The 20,614-nt window shown below is 34.2% G+C and overlaps 1 protein-coding gene across 8 annotated transcripts in view; it reads left to right on the plus strand.

Annotated features, from left to right (window-relative positions):
* LOC129004849 (focal adhesion kinase 1-like) overlaps positions 1-16,762 on the plus strand; it is a 118,968-nt gene extending 102,206 nt beyond the window's left edge. For 5 of the 8 annotated variants that reach the window (XM_054433520.1, XM_054433519.1, XM_054433515.1 and 2 more), the window contains 13 exons: positions 197-301; positions 573-752; positions 1,616-1,832; positions 2,691-2,881; positions 3,704-3,908; positions 4,643-4,722; positions 5,959-6,482; positions 8,206-8,355; positions 9,320-9,487; positions 10,540-10,639; positions 10,791-10,915; positions 11,255-11,361; positions 15,513-16,762. In XM_054433520.1, the coding sequence (XP_054289495.1) occupies positions 197-301; positions 573-752; positions 1,616-1,832; positions 2,691-2,881; positions 3,704-3,908; positions 4,643-4,722; positions 5,959-6,482; positions 8,206-8,355; positions 9,320-9,487; positions 10,540-10,639; positions 10,791-10,915; positions 11,255-11,361; positions 15,513-15,657 (2,297 nt within the window). In that variant the 3' untranslated portion in view covers positions 15,658-16,762. The remainder of the gene's footprint in view (positions 1-196; positions 302-572; positions 753-1,615; positions 1,833-2,690; positions 2,882-3,703; positions 3,909-4,642; positions 4,723-5,958; positions 6,483-8,205; positions 8,356-9,319; positions 9,488-10,539; positions 10,640-10,790; positions 10,916-11,254; positions 11,362-15,512) is intronic. The other 3 variants (XM_054433518.1, XM_054433521.1, XM_054433522.1) reach the window with 3 other exon arrangements.
* The last annotated feature ends 3,852 nt before the right edge of the window (positions 16,763-20,614 follow it).

Consider the following 20,614-nt stretch of genomic DNA (forward strand, 5'->3'; position numbering starts at 1 on the left):
ATTGGTTTGATGAAAATTAGAATAGGGATAGGAAAGCTGTAACGCTGTAACTGACTCATCTGCACATTTGCATGGTTTCCACAGGAGGAATGTTCTATTCCACATATATTTTATCCATGCTATAATCACTTCACTGTGTTCTAATTATGAATACGAGGTATATTACTATTTTCATTTTCCTTTATCCTATTTACAGAATCGGCGAGGCATAGAAAGGAAGAGGCTGATCGCAACGGCACACTGTTGTCTGAGGATTATGCTGAGATTGTTGATGAAGAGGGAGACTATTCTACACCTGCAAGTAAGAGTGTAAAAGTGTTGTTTGTTTTTATACACCTCCTCCAATAGACCACTTTCGTGAGTGCAATGATTTAACACTCCCTCTAAATCATCAGTACCATTTATTTCTGAATTGCTTAAACCTTTGGTCTCTACTTTTGAGCCTAAAATGAAAGGCCTGCCTGGTCAAAATCGATTGACTTTTATTACATCTTTTCCATATTGTAAATGTTTTACGGAGTAAGTGTATTGTTGGATGGCATATATGATTACATTTGTATGTTGTATTGCAGCCAAGGACTATGAACTGACCAGGGTGCAGGTGGAGCTGGCAGAGATCATTGGTGAGGGCCAGTTTGGTGATGTACACAAAGGCACGTGCAAGGTCAGAGACAACGTAGTGCCTGTGGCTGTCAAGACTTGTAAGGCGGACGCTGACATGGCTACGGCGGAGAAGTTCCTCGAGGAGGCTTGTAAGTAAATAGGATCAACCTGTCAAATCTTTGTTTGTGAGAGATGATTGTGTTGTTGAATTGACAAAAAAGCTAGTTGAAGTTTTTGATTCGTTGCAGCAAAAAATTTTCGGAGAAAGCTACAATTTGATTGTAATTGTGAATTGTTGGTCATTGGTCATATCTTAATTTAAGGCCATGATTTAATTTGGATGTGAATTTGGAAGTATACTCTCTAAAAACTAGTCATACTAGTTAAAAGTATGAGCTGTCAAAGTCATTGCTGGTGCAACTCTTAAAGTTGAAATAAATAATATATTTGATACATGGTTTATAGTGTATAATTGATGAAATGGAAGTAGATGATTTTCTCTGGACTATTCTGTGTAGCTTCTTTATTGATCAAGACCAGCTGAATACTTTGTCAGGATAATGCACTAAACACTTAATGACCAAGAAAAGATGTACTGGGTCTAGTTTGAAATGTTATTAATCCTTTTTCCAAGATAAAATCATTTATCTTTATCAACATTATCTTAAAAACAAGCTTGATAACATACTGACTGCCCATTTTAAGTTAATTATTAGAGGATAAATTGATAGATAATTAAATATCACTGCTATTACCAACTATCTCCTAAATAGACTATCTCTAAAAAAGGTAACCATAACCTCTTCCACTTATTGTTGACACATTAAATTTCTCAGGACTTATTTTTGACAGCTCTTTTTGTACCAATACCAGTCTGTTCTGATTCAACCGTATCATCCCCATGGAAGTATTAAAAAATGTTTACCCTCCCTATCTACCTTACTAACTGTGTGCAGATTTGATTTTCTCACCAAATAAACCAACAGTTATATGAATGTTGTATGATTTGCAGACATCATGCAGCAGTTTGAGCATCCACACATCATCAGGCTGATAGGTGTTTGTTCAGACTCTCCTATCTGGATAGTGATGGAGCTCGCCAAGCTGGGAGAGCTGAGGGCCTACCTGCAGAGTAACAAACCTCGGCTAGACCTGGCCACTCTAATACTGTACACATTCCAACTGAGCACGGCCTTGTCCTACCTGGAGAGCAAGAAGTTTGTCCACCGGTAAGTTTGGTTTTCTTAAGAGATAGATGGAATTGTACTTTAAGTTCGGGATGGGACAGGATTTTTAATACCTTCCTGATTTTTGGGACGGAAACAGGATAGGATTTTTTCCTAGGCAAAACTTCAGTTTGTTTCACAAATCTTGAGTAAAAATTCTTGCAGATGGCAATAGTGTCTAACGAAATAAATTTGCAGTTATTATAGCACTGTTCTAAAAAAGGGTTACAATTTAAAGGCTACCGTATGAAAACCGTTTGCCAGAAAAAAAAATTTGTTTCGTGCAATTTAATTGTGCAACATCAGTCTAATCTTAAACAAAAAACACCAATGAATTTATCTAATCACAAACAAGTACTCAAGCCGATTACCACTCCAATTTTTAAACCTAAGTTGAGTTTTTAAGTTAAGATATATTTACCAGTAGTAAACAGTATTGGCTATATTAATAACATATTTTGTAATATGTACCCAGCACATCACCGGCCTTAATGGGAGATAATTTTACTATGAAAATGTCTTAAAACACACTGAATAGCACTAAACAAACAGTTTGTAACATTTATTTTTAAGACTAAAGAGAAGCAAATCTCATTGAGAGAGCATGTTTGAGTCATTTGCAAGTAGCTGAACTTTATAAAATTCAAACCAAAACAATTCTGAACTAGTTAGTGTTTAAATCTGGCTAATTAAACCAGCTTCCGTTAGAGATTCCCGTTCCTCCCAACCCACAGCTCAAATGTGTATGGATTTTAAAACATTTCCTGATAGATAAAACTATATTTTTAATTGATTTAAGAATTCTTTTGATATTATACAAGAACTTTTTTCCATGTTTATCCTACATTTTGTGTGATGCAGGGACATTGCTGCTCGTAACGTGTTGGTGTCGTCACACACCTGTGTCAAGCTGGCAGACTTTGGTCTGTCGCGATGGGTGGAGGACCAGAGCTTCTACCAGGCGTCCAAGGGCAAGTTACCCATCAAGTGGATGTCCCCGGAGTCCATCAACTTCCGAAGGTTCACAGCAGCTAGCGACGTCTGGATGTTTGGTGAGGGATCTGATTTGATCAAATTTAAATTGGGATATTTTACATGTTTTCAAATAGTTTTATAAACATTTCATAGGTATAAAACAAGTTAAAAATATGTTTTATGTTAAATGTAATGTTTTATGTCAGTTGAGCTATTTGTTGTTTTTTGCAGTTTTGAATCAATTTCGATGAAGCTGTACTGAATCATGTTTTGTCATGGTCTTCATGATGTGATATTAAAACCCTTTTTAATTAACCTGGCAAAATATGTTTAAAAATTAATTAATTAAAATAATTTGTTTTTAAAGTAGGTATTATTATTTTAAATAATTTTGAGTAACCTAAGAACTTGTCCCGGTACTTTATACACACAGTATAATGATTTTTGTTCCTAAAAAGATTATCAAAGAAAAACAACCAGTACTCTTAAAACACATAGACCTATTAGAACAACAGAAAAACTGCAGTAAAAATAGTATTGTAATGTTGTTACTATCTATTTCATTTGAGATAATATAATTCTTTTTAGCCTTTAGAGTTCACATACACAATTTAACCCTTTGCGGTCGAATGGCGAGTATAGGTCGCCGCCCGCCATTTTGCCGACTGCTCAAAAATGGCAAACAACAAGGACTCAAAAAAAAAAAAAATATTTAAAAATCAAAAAAGTTAATTTTTTTGGTCGAATGGTGAGTATAGGTCACTGGGTGCCATTTTCCTGACTGCTTGAATGGCAAGCTAAATTCGTCGGTAAATGTGGAAAAAATTCGACCTCAAAGGGTTAAGTTTTGCATGAAAATCGATTACATGGACAGATTTTAGAGCGTCTTTGTTCCTCAGGTGTCTGCATGTGGGAAATCCTGATGTATGGTGTGAAGCCGTTCATGGGTGTGAAGAACAATGATGTGATTGGCAAGATAGAGAACGGAGAACGACTGGCGCTGCCACCCAGCTGTCCCCCCAGACTGTACAGCCTCATGTCCCAGTGCTGGGCCTACGAGCCTAGCAAACGACCCAGCTTCCGGGACATCAAGGAGACTCTCAAGTATGTTGGCTTTGCTACCTTACAGTAGTGTTGATTATGAGATTGGACATATTGGTTGATATAATCAGGCTTGGCTTGATATGTTGTCTGATGAGTGGAAATGTGGTAAGAAATGTGTAAACTTTCAGCTTATAGTAAAGCCAGTTGTCGTAAACCCACCTTCTGGTGTTTCAATGTTAAATTTGTACCATTGATGGTCTGGATTTTTGGTTAGGGTATATGACGTCTATCGTACAGTCACCCATAAAATTGTAGCTATGTGTGTGAAAACGTCATGACCTTGTGGGTAAGCTGTAGGTCTGCCTAAGTTTTTCAGGAGAGGAGAATTCCTTCCTTTCTTTAGACCAATGTGTATCATATGTCATGTTTCAGGTAATTGTTTAAGGAAAAACCATTTGTTGTAGTCTCTCAAAGATTGCATGATTTTGAATCATTAAGCGTACAATAAATCTAAATTGACAAGTAATTAGTAATGCTGAGAAAGTAATTTGCTATTGTAACCTATGCTTGCATTTGAGATTTTTGAACATACCTTCAAAGAACATCCTCCCACAGAAAATAAATCAGCAAAAATTACCAAAAAGTCATAACTTCAGTGACACATAATGCTTGAGTTCCATTGCTGCTTTGCCGCTATATTGCTAACACAGACTTCCACAAGTAAATAGTTCTCTTTTAGGTTTATCCTCAGTGGTGTAAAAATTCTTTAATCTAACATTAACTTGTGTTTACAGTGAAATTCTGTTGGAAGAGAGGGATCAGCAACAGGAAACTATGAGGAGAGAAAACAGAAGAGTTCAGGCAATGTCTTGGGGTGAGTTGTGTTGTTAGTTTTTAAGTCCAAATTTCCTTAGTTATCATAAAATAATTTACTTAGGCTATGCTGTAAATAAATAAATTTAATTTTAAAAGTAATTGCACCATGCTGATCAATAAAATGTGACAGAATAATGATGAATGTAACCTGGGATTAACATAAAACCTAATTAATTAATTTAATTATTCTCTTTTTTCATCTTTCCTTTTTCAATTTATTGTTTGTGGTTGGTTTTCTGTATCAATTTTACATTTCATTTTTAGGAAAATGTATACAACAACCAAATTAACTAAAGAAAAAGCCCATACTGGTGCTCAACCGATCATTGTTTTTGTTGTGTTAGGGACCTGCTTGATAAAGGATATCAATTTTAATATTATTTCTAAGCAACATAATTTTAATATCAATTTATTTTTTTAAACGTCATCTTATTGAAGTGTGAAGGTAAGTAGTTACAGTACACTCTCGATTATCTAAGCCCCGGTTATCCAAGGTTGTTTTAGGTCCAAATATATATATATATCTTTTTTTCGGTTAGAAAAAAAGAATTGCGTTATTAATGCATGTTTCTGTTACAAAAAAATTGCCAATAATTTGTGATTTTGTTCAAAATAATACTTGAAAAAATCATAACACAAGTTTTATTTTTATGTAGACTATGTCTTATCTGAAATAACTTACAAAATTAAAATGACACAGTACCAGTTTGGCCCCCAGCCGCGAGCTGGACCCCTCATCTGTAGAACGTAAAAAATAGCCAGTAGCATTTACCTATGAGATTGCCTTTTTCACTCTTTGTCATTAAGATGTTTTGATGATATTTTATTAGATATATATTTTAGTAGATTTTTATATATTTTAGTAAATATGTAAAAACATATATTTTACAAACATTTGACTTCCTAATGTGGTACCGTACCATAACCCCTAAACTCAGCTATCCCCGTGTTATCTGAGATTCTCAGTGACCGAGGTAGTTTCAGTCCCAACAACTTCAGTTAATTGGAAGTGTAACTGTACAACTGTGCCATAAATATTTGCCCAAAATCTACAAATGTTTGCTCAGTACTATTACAATACACCTACAATCGTTTATGAAACAACACATTTACTTTTATGTGTAGCTGGAAAGGTCAATTATCATTATCAATCAATTATCAATTATTTAAATGGGGACGCCACTCTAGATATATTATCATATAAACATATTAATCCTTGTAACACTTGTTGCAGGGTCTAATGGCTCAGATGACCCACCACCACCCAAGCCATCACGCTACCCGGGGGTCAGTGACTCTCTCTCTACCGCCTCCACAGCCGTAGTCGGGGCGGAACCCTCCGTCTCCACCTACATCGTCGCTCAAAACCCTGAGGTGCTTGTCCATCTGCTCAAAGAGAACGAAGCTCGCGGTCTCAATCCGTCCGTGTACACCACTCCCGCATCGGCATTCAACACTCTTGCGGTAGATTTCCAAATGATCAAGTCGGACGAATCCGACAGCACTCTTTCCGCTGGCAATTCTGTCTCGACTCATAGCTTGAATAACGATCCGCCTCGGAAAAACTCTCTAACCCAGTCTTCTTCTGATATCACCGAGTCCTATCCTTCATCTATGAATAAGTCTTTGCCTCGCAATTTCGGTGGCAGGAGTAGCAAGCCGGTGTTGGTCAGTGTGGGTAGGAAGGTCACGGGGTCGTCAGAGGATGTGGGCTCCAGTAAGGAGGATCTTGCTAGACCTGCAGGAGCTCTGGAGAGGGTGATGGTTTTCTCGGAATGGGCGTGCTGTTTTGTAGTTTTGTCATTCCAGCTTCACTAAATTTCTCTGGCTGTTGCATGATCGTTGCGTTTGAAAATACATATTTTGTAAATATATTTCCGACTGCAAAAGCCAACTGCATGTGTCTAGTTTACGTTTGGAATGATTTATATTTAATCCACTGTGATCTGTATTGGTCATGTTTTGAGAAATGTGATCCGCAATCACTATATTTTATTCGATCCGATAATTACCTCGTGCAATTGAACTTAAAGATCATCATATTTGTAAGGCCTCTAAGAAGCTATTTTAGCATTTAATGAAATCTAAAATTAGTTCTTTGGTAAAGTATATTTAATGAGTTTATGTGACAGTAAATTATTGTTTTAACAAATCTTACGAATATAAAAAAAATAGAAAAAATTTTAATTACGAGCATTTTGATGGTGTATTGTAAAAGCTAAAAAGTAAAAATGTTGGTATTAATATTCTTTTTAAAGTTTCTATCTCTTACAATCTTTGGAATGATTTATCTGTTTGAATTAAATTAAATCTCTGCACTGTGCATGCATTCACTGTAAATACTGTCTTGATAGTGAATTTTGAATTATGTAGTTGATATAGTTGCACCAACGCATGACACATTATTTAATTAATTTTCTTATTTTGAAAACTTATTTGACCACAAACATTAATTTATCTACACTATCAGTTTACTTTTTACTATTAAATTGTATCATATTCTTTTATCTGTATTCAGTTTTGGAAGTTTGATTATCATTTTTAGGTTTTATGCAGTTGATTTATAAAAATAGGTTTTTGTCTAAAATAATGTAAAAATTTATATATTTTCCTTATAAAAATATCAATCATCTATATATTTATATTATAAATTCCATTTCATATATTTTTTTCATGTTTATAAATATACAGTACAATATTACATTTTCCTTTAGGTCAATTAATGTTTACAAGTGGTCTAAAAACCTATAAATTTACTGTTTATTAATTAATGTTTAGCATTTTGTGTATTTTTTTATTAAAGAATTTTTTCACAATTTTAACCAATTATGCACATGTTATGTATGTTACTATAATTGTCAGTTACTTCATTGATATGTTATATATACCGATTTAATGAGGGAAATTCTAATTCAAATTCTTGAAGCTGAGATTAAATTAAAATTTTTTTAATTTATTGATTTTCTTATAAATTTTTTTTCCTAAATGCTAATAGTAGTGGTATAGCCTACACAGAACACTTTAAATTGACCCTACATGATATAAACTAGCTCGATAATAACTATCTTTCATGTACAAGGACTGTGAATTTATGAGTAAAAAAAAATGTTTTAGAAGTAGGCTAAGGTAAAATTCAATGCCTTTCTTAATAGAGAGATTACTATGGACTATGCATTGCCTTTATATAATTCTTTAAATAATTTTGCTAAAAGTCATAAAGGTTTTAACTTCATCATAAATTATTGTTCTCTAATGTATGAAATAAATTGGCATTGATGTTCTGCAAATTGTTGGTTAAAAGGGGCGTCTTAAGGGAAAAAATCTTCAATAGTTTTAATCCTGAGACTTAGAAATGAAGTACACTTGATCAATATATAAATCCAATAGGTCTGTCTCTGTACATGTGTCAAGTTAATTGACAGTAGCTTATTACAGTCACGTTTGATGATTGTAACGGAACGGTTGATGTTTGCCCATGTAGCCGCTGTACGGAGACAGCCTGCTGAACCACACACAAGACACAGACCACTACATAGAGACTGAACAACAGCTGTTAGAGAGGAGACTTAAACAACAGCTGAGAGAATCACAGGAAGACAGCAAGTGGCTACAGGAGGAGGAGACACAGCTGGTATGTACAAGAAAACTGCTCAATTACTGCTATTATTGTGTTTTAGAACAAAACAATACAAAAAACTGTTTCACGACTTTGAATCAATAGAGAAATAGGTTTGTTAGCTGTTATTTAAATATCACTTTGATTAGAGTTCCCCAAAGATTGTCTGTCCCTTTTTCAACTTAAGAGTCAGTTCCTACAGATTGTAGTTTTTTAGAGTCAAAGAGAAGAAATGATGTTCAGTAGTCTCATTTGAAAAAAAACAATTTACAGGATGGGACAACTGATCATCTTCGACTGTAAAGCTTGAGTCCCCATGGTGAGTTGTCTAAGGGCTAGGAAATTCCCCAGGAAGCTCTTATCAAGGGGACATTTAAATTTATCAGAATTGCAGGTATTTGGTTAAGTCATACAGGTTTTCCAGAGGAATGCTAAAAGCCAAGAAGCTCACACATATCAGACTGTAAGGACTGTGTTTACATACCCTAAGCTAAGATTAGTTCGCATAGAACGGATAGAAAACATATTAAACTTTTGACAAATGTTATGCAAAATTTTTTCTGTGGTTTATAAAATTTTTCAGATAACATCTTGTTTTTATCATGTAAAGTGTTTGTACGTTCCTAAATTCAAATGCTTGGGTCGAGTTTGACAAAATGCGTAGATTCTTCTTTCCAATTTTAACTAACTTTCCTATTTTGTACTATTCCTTGTAAATACTACAAGTACAACGTACACGGGTGTCCACTTAAAAAATTCTTTTTTATGTATATGCATTTTCATAAGGTGAGGTAAAACTATAACCACCATCCATTTGGTTAAATCCTCAACCAATACCTTGAGCTCAAAGGGTTTCAAAGAAAAAAATCTGAAGCTAGCAAAACTTCTTTGTCCAAACTGTTATCAACACTAAGACTTGTGCCGGATTAAAATTTTTTCAGGGTTTTGTAGTGAGTGATTCCTGGTTTGTTTGTTGCAGAAGAAGAGGTTGTCTATAGCTCCGAGTCTATCAGATACAGAGTCCCTGGAAGGAGAAATATCACCCCCTCCCCCTGCACCGTCCACAGCCACCCGTAGTGACTCCCTGGACAGCCGAGGTAGCGGCAGTTTAGCAGCTGGATCTGATGAGAGGATAGTCATCGTCAAGGTGAGGGAGTTGTGTACAGTTAAATAACAAGAAGAAGAGTGTAAACAACAATAAAAGTCCGAAGGGAAAGTTACCCTTCAACCATTCTCTCACCCACACTGTTCATTGTTACTGCACCATTGTTCTAGACTAGTCCTAGTTTACTGTGGAGTTTGATAAACTGTGTGCACAAACAGTGACGTCATTGTACACCTTTGTCCCTTGAAAGTTAAGTTACTTCGCTGAATAATTAGGACTTTTTTATTTAAAGTTACACTTTAGTTAAGTTCATTAGTTTTGTTTGAGTTACGTGAACAGTTAAGCATAGTAAGTAAACAAAGTTATTCCTTGTGTACATTGAAATAAAAAACTACAAGTTTTAAAAAGACTGTACAAAGTGGAAATTGTGAATAAATTGTCATTTGAATATGGTGTTGGTAAAGCAACAATTAGTGATTGGAAAAAAACACAAATAATTTTCTGTACTAATGTTCTTATTGGAACTGTCTACTAGCAATGAGACCAACTCAAGCATCAATGATATCAGACTCCTTAACAAGTTCGCTGCTACGGACGTTCCGGAACATCAAACGGGCCACGGCGCCAGGAGCTAGGAACGTTCCGGAACGTCGCCATTCATTGTTGTTTAACGTTACCATGGATCAGCCAGCTCGTCATGAGCGTCCTATATTTCTTTGCAGCTCGTTGGGACGTACTTTTCTGACGATAATAAATATAGTTTCCCAAAATCACCACCAGGGTCGTTTAGAACAGGGCTTTGTCCCACCTCTTTCCTGCTAGATAGCGACACTACTTTACCGACTGCAACCTGGGTATTGCTGCTATCTACCAGAATCACTTAGTACTATGTCCAAAGCCAGTTTTATTGCAGAACATTGCCATCCAGTATAACTACTGTTGTTTTTACTGTAATTCAGTGTATCGGCAGCAATGTTTACGCAGCGGCGAGCGTTAGTTCAGCTCCTGGCGCTGTTCCAGCATCTAGCGGTCAGCAGCAAACGTGTTAATCTCCATCCTTTAACAACTTGGCACTAAAACCTTCTTTTTCACAGAAAATGGAACCGACACCGACGGCAGATCTGGACAGGACGAATGACAGAGTGTACGACTGTACAACATGTGTAGTCAAGGCTGTCATGGCTCTTTCTCAAGGTAGATTTTTATCCTTAAGTAAGTCTTGAGGTTTTAAAATGAAGATGTATTTAAGTCAATACTTTTTCTCATATCTTTGTCTTAAGATATTACAGATATTGTTGTGGTAGTTTTGATGTTGAATTATTTATCAATTGTGATATTTTGGCAGGTGTTCAGGCAAGTCTAGCGTCCCAGTACCTAGATCTGGTCAGGAAGGTGGGGATTGAGTTGAAGGCTCTGCTACAGAGTGTAGACTGTTTGGTGCCTCTGTTTCCAGCGTCCGCTCATAAAGAGGTGAGTTGTACAGAACTTCTTTACTTTGTAACTGTAAAAGGTGTTTGAAAAGAGCACAAACAAAATGCTAATAAAATGTAGATCATTCAAATGATTGTGATAGTGATTTAAATTTTCAAAGCATCTTTATTTTTTCCAAAACTTTAATCAGTTGCAAAGCACAACTAACTGTACTATAGAAAACTAATCAAGCAAAATAACCAAACTTAACTTAAAAATCTTAAACTAAAAAAACTTAAAAAATAAGAAATGTATAAACAAGGTTCAAGACTCAACAAGGTTAACTTGGGCCTGTAAATGTAAATATGTCTGTGATGCATTACATGTTGTGTGTTGCAGGTGGAGATGGCTCATCAGGTGTTAGCCAAGGACATGTCAGAACTTGTCAACACCATGAAGCTTGCCCAGCAGTACAGCTCCACTACACTGGACAACACATACCGCAAGTGAGTAGTTACCACTTACTTTACTTTTATTAGCACAGTTTTGTTGTGTTCAATGACAATTGTGTTTTATTTCACTACTAGCTTGTCAAAACAAAAAAGTGTTTTTTTTCAGAAAAGTAAGTAGGTAAAGCAAAGTCTTAATTTCTGACTCAAAAGAAAATACTTGTTTTTTCTGATTATTTTAGTCCACTGTATAGTACACGGTTTGTCAACTCTGTGTACCTGCATTCCTGTTGCTAGTGTCTGGTCGCAGAACAAACAAATACCTTGGGCTAAGTGGACGTTGCTAATTTAATGATTTTACATGTTCACAATGGTTTTTATTATTCTACATATAAAATATTGACCTTTCCGCCTATCCTACCTTCCCGCTGAAAATTTAGATTGTATAATCTAAACTCTACCGCATGTGTAACCTAAAAAAACTACCATTGCTAAAGTTAACATAGTACAACTTAACACAACTATGGTTTTATATGATTCAGGAACGGTGTTTTGATTGTTAATAAAAGTAAAAATACCCCCCGCTGCAGCAAACCTGCCGACTTAGCGAATTTCCATTTGTCTGGATTAGAGATGGGCCGATTCCTGAATTGGTCGATTCCGATACCGATTCCGATTCTACAACTTTGGTTTCGATTCTCGATTCCGCACTCGATACCGATACCTGTTAAAAATTCATTTAATAACACATATAACTTATGAACTTATGATAAAGCCTAACTTTATTTAATCTTTAAATACAATAAGATAACTGCATTGAATTTATTAAGGTTACATAGATTAGGTTAGCCAAAAAGGAAAAATAAGATAGGGCTATTTCAAGAAGACATGAATTTTTACATATTTTATTAAATTAATAATTAATTGATAATAATAATTAATTGAGCACAATCACCAATTTAGGTACCGGTAGGCCTAAAATGTTCACAGAGTTTTTTTTTCATAAGAATTCATAATTCGTACATCTAGGCCTAGGCCTACAATGAATGTTCCATATTGCTTGAGTTATAAACTCAAAGTCATCTTCAATATTGTCATCATCAATATCACTTAAATTAATTAAAGAATCATATAAAAAAGTCATGGAGTTTGTCACATCACTAGAACGGAGTCGGAGATCATATCCATTTTGAACAACTCAAACTCACTATGCACGCACAGAAAACAAAACAAACAACAAAAAACCAAAACATAGGTTAAACAATTCATTTGCCATTTGCAAACTCGTGACAGCTGTTTCAGTTCAGTCATAGAGAAACAACATAAAAAAACCGATAAAAATACATCGCTAAATGGCTTTCTACAATAGTCACCATGAAGCCCTGAATTAGCTGAACAGTTCGTGGGGTCTCATATCTTATAATGTCATAGCTTATAATCGTGAATTTGTTCCATAGCTTATAATCAGTTATAAGCTATGCCACACTTTCACAAAAAATTATAAGCTATGCCACAATTTGAAGTTAGAAAATGCGAGTTAAACCATTGACTATATACACCTTATGTGTATTATATGTATATATTAAATGCTTGTACCATCTGGCAACATTGCCTTTGATCTGACAACATGGCGGCAACTAGAGTTCTGATAGGCCTAGTTGTCTTGTCTTGTCACTGTTGTCAAATGAACTGAACACAGCTCGTCGTACCCATTGCTACTCGTTCTGAAATGCAATGGCAATCTATTTTGGATTATAAAACTATTACGAATGTGAGATAATGAACTTGGAATTATTTATATTAGCTGACTTCAGAGTATTTCAAATAAACTATGATGTGCCACTCTTTACAACCTTCAATGTCAGTTGAGTTTAGCATTATTAATTAACCTCACTTTTCAGAATCGGTATCGAGTACAAGGAAGCAAAGTATCGAGTATCGGCGATTCTTCGATACCACTGGTATCGAAGGTATCGAGGTATCGAGAATCGGAATCGGCCCATCCCTAGTCTGGATTGATTTTCAATTAATCTATTAAATTAACATTTATGTTTAACAAGTACCTAGGTTAGCTGCTACAGGGAAACTAATAAATTGTGTTTTTTTTATTAAAATATTAATAGCTTAGTATGAAATAAATAAATCCGCCATGTTTGATCAAAATATATCCATAAACAATCCAACTACAACATTTTACAATATTCTCCATAAGAATAACATAACATGGGAATTTTAAATTAAAATTTTTTTGTATTTTCTCCGTAACCATTCACCATACAAAAACACTTTGATATACTAAATTATTTGTTTTTTAAGCTCTTTAAAAGGGTCTGGAGAAAAATTGAAGAATTTTGTGTTTTAAGGGTAAAAAATTAGAAAAACCCATTTTTACCCCAGAAAACCCCCCCGTTAAACCCCGTTCCCATGGTCCGATCATGCTGGTTCGCGAACTCATTCAGGTTTATCCTGCCTTACACCTTCAAACAACATTTTATCAAAATCGGACAAAAATTACTCAAGTTATTGTCCGGGTAGACATATATATATGTTTCTTCATTTTTCCTCATACAGTACATCTCAAAATTTAACTTTATAAGGTACATGTTTTACTGTATTATCACTCCAACTACATTGTTAGTTTTAAGAAAAAACTTAACAGTACAGAACTTGTATGTTTGTATGAGGTGGATGAAACATTACAAACACTAGTAAGAAAATGAACAAAGAGGTCTTGAGTAAAAATGTCATCTTACCAATGGCTTCGTCCAGATAAGAGATATCTTTGATTTGTCTGGGGTTAGGGATTATCAGATTTTAGATTAAAATCCTCCTTTTGTTTATAAAGTTCCACTCTGGCAGCAAAATTACTATGTAATCTCTCTTTTTACTAAATTTTAAGTCCGATCTTCAAGTTTTTATTGGTTTTATAATATAATTAAATACAATTTGTGTGTAAAAAATATAAAGATTTTTAGAATTGTTCACGTAACAAAAGTAGCACAGTTTATGAGTTTATACAAAAAATGCAGCAGTTTTTGTTTAACTTTAAACTGGGTAGTAAATTATTTGTAAGCATAGTTTAAATTAATCTATTTTTCCCATACTTGTAATTTTTTTCATAACCATTGGGTAAAAAGTGTCTAAACCAATTTATATTTCAAGGAAATGTCTTGTAGCTGGTAGAAGAGATTTTTTTTACGAAGGAGGTCAACTAGTTTATCTTGAAAATTGAAGCTTATTAGATGAATTGGATAAATTTAATAGAAAGAAAATTATGGACTAATATTTTGTTATAGACAAAATATTATTCAAAACCCTAAAAGCTAATTCAACACTTTTGAAAAGGTGGAGTAGAAAGTAGAAACTACGCAATATACTCTAGGTAGAACTATTTAGATAGATTAAAAATATACTTCCAATCTGAAAAATCCAATTCTAGTGCAACTGTTACTGCATTAATTTACTTTTTATGCTACCCAAACTCTATCCCTCTCTAAATCTCTCTTCTCTATTAATATATCAACATTATCTCCAATAGATATTTCATCATTCTAAATTGTCCTAAAACAACTTTTTTCCATACAAGATCAACGGAGGTCATGACCACAATTCTTTGTCATAATGCAAAATTGTCTAAGCTGATTAACTCACAAAAGTAAAACTTTGTTGTTTACCTTTGCAGATTGGTTCCCAAAATGGTTTCAATCTAGTTTTTCTTTGAAATCATGTTTTAGCCCCTGAGCTGTGATATAATAAAAATAGGTATTTACCTTTGTCTACACTACAGCTCAAGCTGTCGTAACCTTCGTTACGGTCATTTTGGCACTATAATGCCATCATCAGACGTAGAAATTCAGCTGGAGTAGCCTCGTCATAGTAAAACACAACACAACACAAACTACGTTTAGCATTTAACAAATATACCAAAATTATTGTAATTGTAAATTAATTATTGTTAATTGTAATTTTTGTATATTCGTTAAATGATAAATAATATAGTTTGTGTTGTGTTTTTCGACTATAATGACGCTACTCTAGCTTAATTTCTATGTACCTGTTGATGGCATTATAATGCGGAAACGGCCGTAACGAAGGTTACAACAAATTGAGCTGTAGTCAAAGGTACCTAGTTTTAACTAGTTTTTCTATTAAATATCAACAGCTATGGTACCAAACTGCCACAACCAACACTGTGTTGTTTGTTTCAGAGCAATGTTGTCTGCAGCCCATGTACTGGCAATGGACGCCAAGAACCTCTTAGATGTTGTAGACTCAATCCGCATGAGACATCCCAACGTAGACGCTCTTATCTGCACCCCACTGCCCCCTACCACGGCACCCCTCGACAGTTAGCCACCCCTCCACTAGACAGCTTACACCAAATACAGCTCACCCTCTCAAGACTTCTATCATATTGCGATTTGATATTACTGTAATTACTTTACTTTGTAAATCGGTATCTATTATTTAAGCGTTATACATATTTATTATATAGTGATATTTTATTTAATGTACATTTTATAGCGCTTTTCGTATTTGTTAGAGATCAATGAAACAATGCAATGTGGGGATTTGAAAAATTGTAAAGGCTTTTGTATAGTGTGCGATGTTTAAAGGCTAGTTTCCGCTTGAAATATCGTTCCGGTGAAGTTAACCTTTGTACAGTTTAGGTCATCTCAGTGACGTTTGGAAGCTCGGTGTTTGCTGGCGATTTGCTTAAAGTAGATCCGCTTAGCAATATCAGCTGTATATATGTACTATTCACGTTAGATTTAAGGTACATCCTACCAAAAATAGGTTATAGAGAGTGTTATTTTAAGAAATGATAACTATAATTTTTTACAAATAATTAGTTTTACATTGTGTAAAGTTAGTTCTGCTATTTATACATACCACTTTTTGAGATAAAGCACGTTTTGTTTTTTACCTAGACTAAAAGAGTACTAAAATAGAGGTTCTATTGTCTGTTTGAACAGTCGTTTGTGAAATGGTCTGTAATATTTATTCTATGTCAGTAATGTAGATTCCAGCTTGCATTATCACGTTTCAAAGTATTTATTGCATTTTTCACTTTATTATGATAGGATGATAAAATTTGTAATCTTTAAGTATATTTATTATTTTCAATCGTTAAGGTTTTTGTATTCAATATAATTTGCCTGTGAAAAATCAGAAAATCAAAGCACATTAAGAAGCGCTAATTTGTAGTCCTTGTAATTGAAACTCTTGTTTCCTTTTGTGAAAGAGACACACTTGGCTACTTTATTGTTAAGAGGTTAAAGGCTAGTCTTTCAAGTCTGATTGTACGCAATATAATTTACAAACTAGGCTAAAGCTCCATCTTATCCATGATCTATAGTATTAATCTTCCAAGGCTGTACCCGATATTCCATAGAGATTAGGTGATAAAAATTTTTGTAATTTGCATTTACGTTAAAAATAATTTTCTTTTAATTAATTGTATTTATTTTTTATAATTTGACAAGGTTGGTATTTTTTTATTTTGGGTGCTTCATTTTTTACCAGTAACAAAGTAAGTTGTGTGATTTTTGTGAATTGTAAAATAAATTAGACTTGTATCTGTGAATGTGATTGTTCTTGTACTCATTTCATTTAAAGAGTTTCATCAAGTAAACGTTAAATAAATTTCCAACTTGATAAAGATTGTTTTTATTTTGTATCTCCAAAATCAAGGGGCAAAGCATTTTGTTTGGTTCATTCACTGTGCTGAAACATCAGGTCATTAAAGTAGCTAAAAGATATAACTAACAAATTTTAAGCTAAGCTGAGATAAGTTTTCATGTCTTCAGCATAAGGGTGATGAATCTATGGTTGTAACCTTTGTTTGATACATTCAGAGCCGGCTGTAGCCATGTGCGAAACGTGCAGCTGCACACGGCACCCCTGCGCTTAGTGAAAAAAAATTAATATGTCAGTTAATTTTACGTCAATTACGAAGAAAGTAAAAGGGGAGAGAATACTAAAATAATACATTAAGACTTTTGTGAGTTAGTATTGTTGGGATACTACTTTTTTGGTTATAAGGGGTCCTGCTCTTGATATTTGCATTGGGCCTCACAACACCCAAGGTCAGTTCCAATAGCAGTGATACATTCACTGCATCAAAACATCAAACCAAAAACTATCAAAGTATTTAAATGTTTCCTACTGAACATTTGTTCACATAGAAAAAAGTATACTAAAAACAAGAATGAGTTATCTTATTCATAACTTTTCTCCGAAATGGTTGATGCAACTAGGTGTTTTAAACAATGAAGCAATGCTGAGCGTTTGCTGCAAATGAAGACCAGCTGATTCTTAAGCTTGGATCAGTGTGATAATCAATGATCTCTTGGGGTAGATTTGGATCAGTAATTAGCATTGATGAATCTGTCAAATACAAACGTGTACTTTGATTTGCAATGCAAGATGCCTGTTGTAATGCATGACGCCTCACATATGAATAGCCAAATTTAATACATATTATATTGAAAAAACATGAGCTGTTGTTCTCTTTATTTACTTTTTTACCGCGCAAAAACAACTGTACCAAGGGAAGTTTGTCATCTAGACCTTTCATTTAAGTAAGCAGCTTACGATTTTCTGAAATTTCATGTTCCTTATAAGCTTTATATAGACAATACTTGAATGAAAAGTCATAAAGAGAAACTTCCCTGAAAAATATCAGGTTTTCGGGGAAGTTTCTCATCCAGACTTTTCATTCAAGTATGTAGTTTAAAGATGTGTGACTAACCGTTTTACTCAAATATTTTTGTCCCTTGTGTTATGTTTTATCATGTTCCTAAACTAATCAAGCTGAAATTATGCAATAAAGATCGACTTCTTGGTAGGGACAGGATGTGACATTTTTGCAATGGATTCACAGTTCGTTGTGCTACTGACTGAACCCCCACCTCACCTAACATAGTTTTAATATTTGATTGGCTTTCCCTAGCTTAGGCCTATATTATTTCTTCAGGCTGATGACTAACCCTTAAAACTGCGTACTGGAGCTTTGGTGTAAAATTTTCGTTAGTTTAAAATCTTGATGTCTACAATAGTTTCCAAATAAGAAAGTAACATGAGACATTAAATAACCAAAGCCCTTTTTACTCTAATGTTGAAAATATGAACAGGTAAAACTAATCCAGTAGGTAGAAAAAGAGAGAGACTAAATGACTATTATTTTTAAATCCAAAACTTCAGATGAAGCCGCATTCATACATAGTTAGGTAGCAATCTTATTTTCTTAAAAACATGAAATGACATAGAAACACTGTTTAAGTTAATGTGTACAATCGTGAACTTGCAATGAGACACTCATGGCAAACTTATTCTAGAAATTAAAAGCTTAACAACATCTGACATTTGAGAATAGAACTATTTTGAATGTATCCAAATTTCCTGATGGAAAATCTATATAAATAAAATTAGAGTTTTGTCTGTACATTGCTCAGAGTTATAAACTTTTAGGTTATTTTTATGTTTTATACATTAAAGAAACCGAAACAAGTCTCATCCAAATTTCTGTCTGTCTTCCTGTCTGTCACGGCCCAAGAGCCATTTTACGCGCCTTCTCCTGAAAAACGAGAGTACCTATCAAGTTCCAAATCATTTTAATGTATTCACTGGATTGGCGAGATTGTCTTTACCCATTAAAATATGGCGTCACAATTTTTTATATAAAATGACGGACGTTTAAAAACCCAATTTTGTGTAAAGTTTTCTCCCAATGTTTATCACATATTCATCTATAAAATAACGAACAGATGTTTGTATCAAGATTATTTCTTCTAGCTGTCACTGATATGTTTACATTGAATGTTGTTTACAAATACCGCAACCAATTCCGACCACGTTTTGAAAGCAAACCCAAACCAAGATTAAAAACGTTTTTCCTTACATAACGGATTTAATTAATCGCAAGTGCAATAATTTGTAGGGTAACCGTAAATGAAAATAGAGATTCTTTGTGTATAAAATTGTTCTTGAGTTTTGATAACCGGGAAAAAGACCCTAAATCAGTGTTGTATATGGTTGGGAAACTTCATTTTTTAAATGAGCGTTTACAGTCGAGACTCGGCACACGACCGACATGCGTCTACATGTCCATAGTAAAAATAAAAGTAGACATACCGTGTTTGTGTTTCAAAAACTCCAAGACGCACCTAATGGGGAAGCTCAAGACCTTATATTAGGACTGATGATGGCGATTTAATTTCGCCGAAATGCATCTCCTGTAATAGGATACATTAGGATCGACCGGCGGACACAGGTAATTTAACCTTTTATTGATTGTCATACCGATCCGGAACAACAACAAAACAACATAAAATGGAGTTATGTATAATAGTTTGGCCAGCATATCTAAAAATATGCAAACCAACTGCTGTTCTTTATATAAGGTTTCAACTGAATACTATAAGATCCCTGTGCGTAGAACGGGTTGCTAGTCAATTCTAAAACAAGACATTATTTTAATTTTTATATAAACTAAAATAACAAGCTGTTCAGTTTAAAGACCATATTCAAACTGGTAGAATCAAAAGGAATCCAGCCCCCAATCAATAACCCTTACTGCAGAATCATATAATACAGTGTTCAGTCAGAATCATATCCAAGCTAAACCTAATACAGCTTTAGACTACAATGGATTCAGATTCAATTGAAAGTGATTTGCTTCTGAACAAACATTCCACATTGTTACTTTCTCTAAATGAAGTGCATAGGTTAGCAAATACATGTACTCTGGTATGGTATTGGTGTGTTCAAGCCCTTGTGACCCAAATTTAACTCAGTACATTTTTTTGTTTTATTATTTTATGCCACTAGTTCAGAACGTATAGTTCTGAACAATCTCTTGGTTTTCTTGGTCCTCTATCAACCTCATCAAGGGAATAAAGATCCACTATCTTATCGTAAATGTGCTATTAAATCTAGAAGTTCTCTTAAGTTCTAGTGCTAGAAGTCTGGAATATAAGGTAGCTTATAAAAGAAATCACTAAAGCCTATGGGTTTAAAGCTTTGGATGATGATTCATTAGAAAATTAAAGAGTTTTGTTTTAAACCAAATGGATATTACAACACAACTGTAAGAAAAACTAAAATACTGTATGTAAGAAAGGACTTAAAGCACTTCATCAGTCATTATCATATATTTAGTATTATTTAATATGTATTTTGTATGTATAAAGGCTTTGGAGGTGTTTTTCATACCTCGCTGGGAATGAAGGAAAGCTATTTTGCATGGTGAACCGTCCCGAATACCAATGAGTCTATAGATGCAGACATTGGTTCTGTATTCACTATG

Source organism: Macrosteles quadrilineatus, unplaced genomic scaffold (genome assembly GCF_028750875.1).
Source record: "Macrosteles quadrilineatus isolate MER2022 unplaced genomic scaffold, UCM_ALF_1.0 Scaffold_12__1_contigs__length_5162894, whole genome shotgun sequence".
Lineage (NCBI taxonomy): Eukaryota > Metazoa > Arthropoda > Insecta > Hemiptera > Cicadellidae > Macrosteles > Macrosteles quadrilineatus.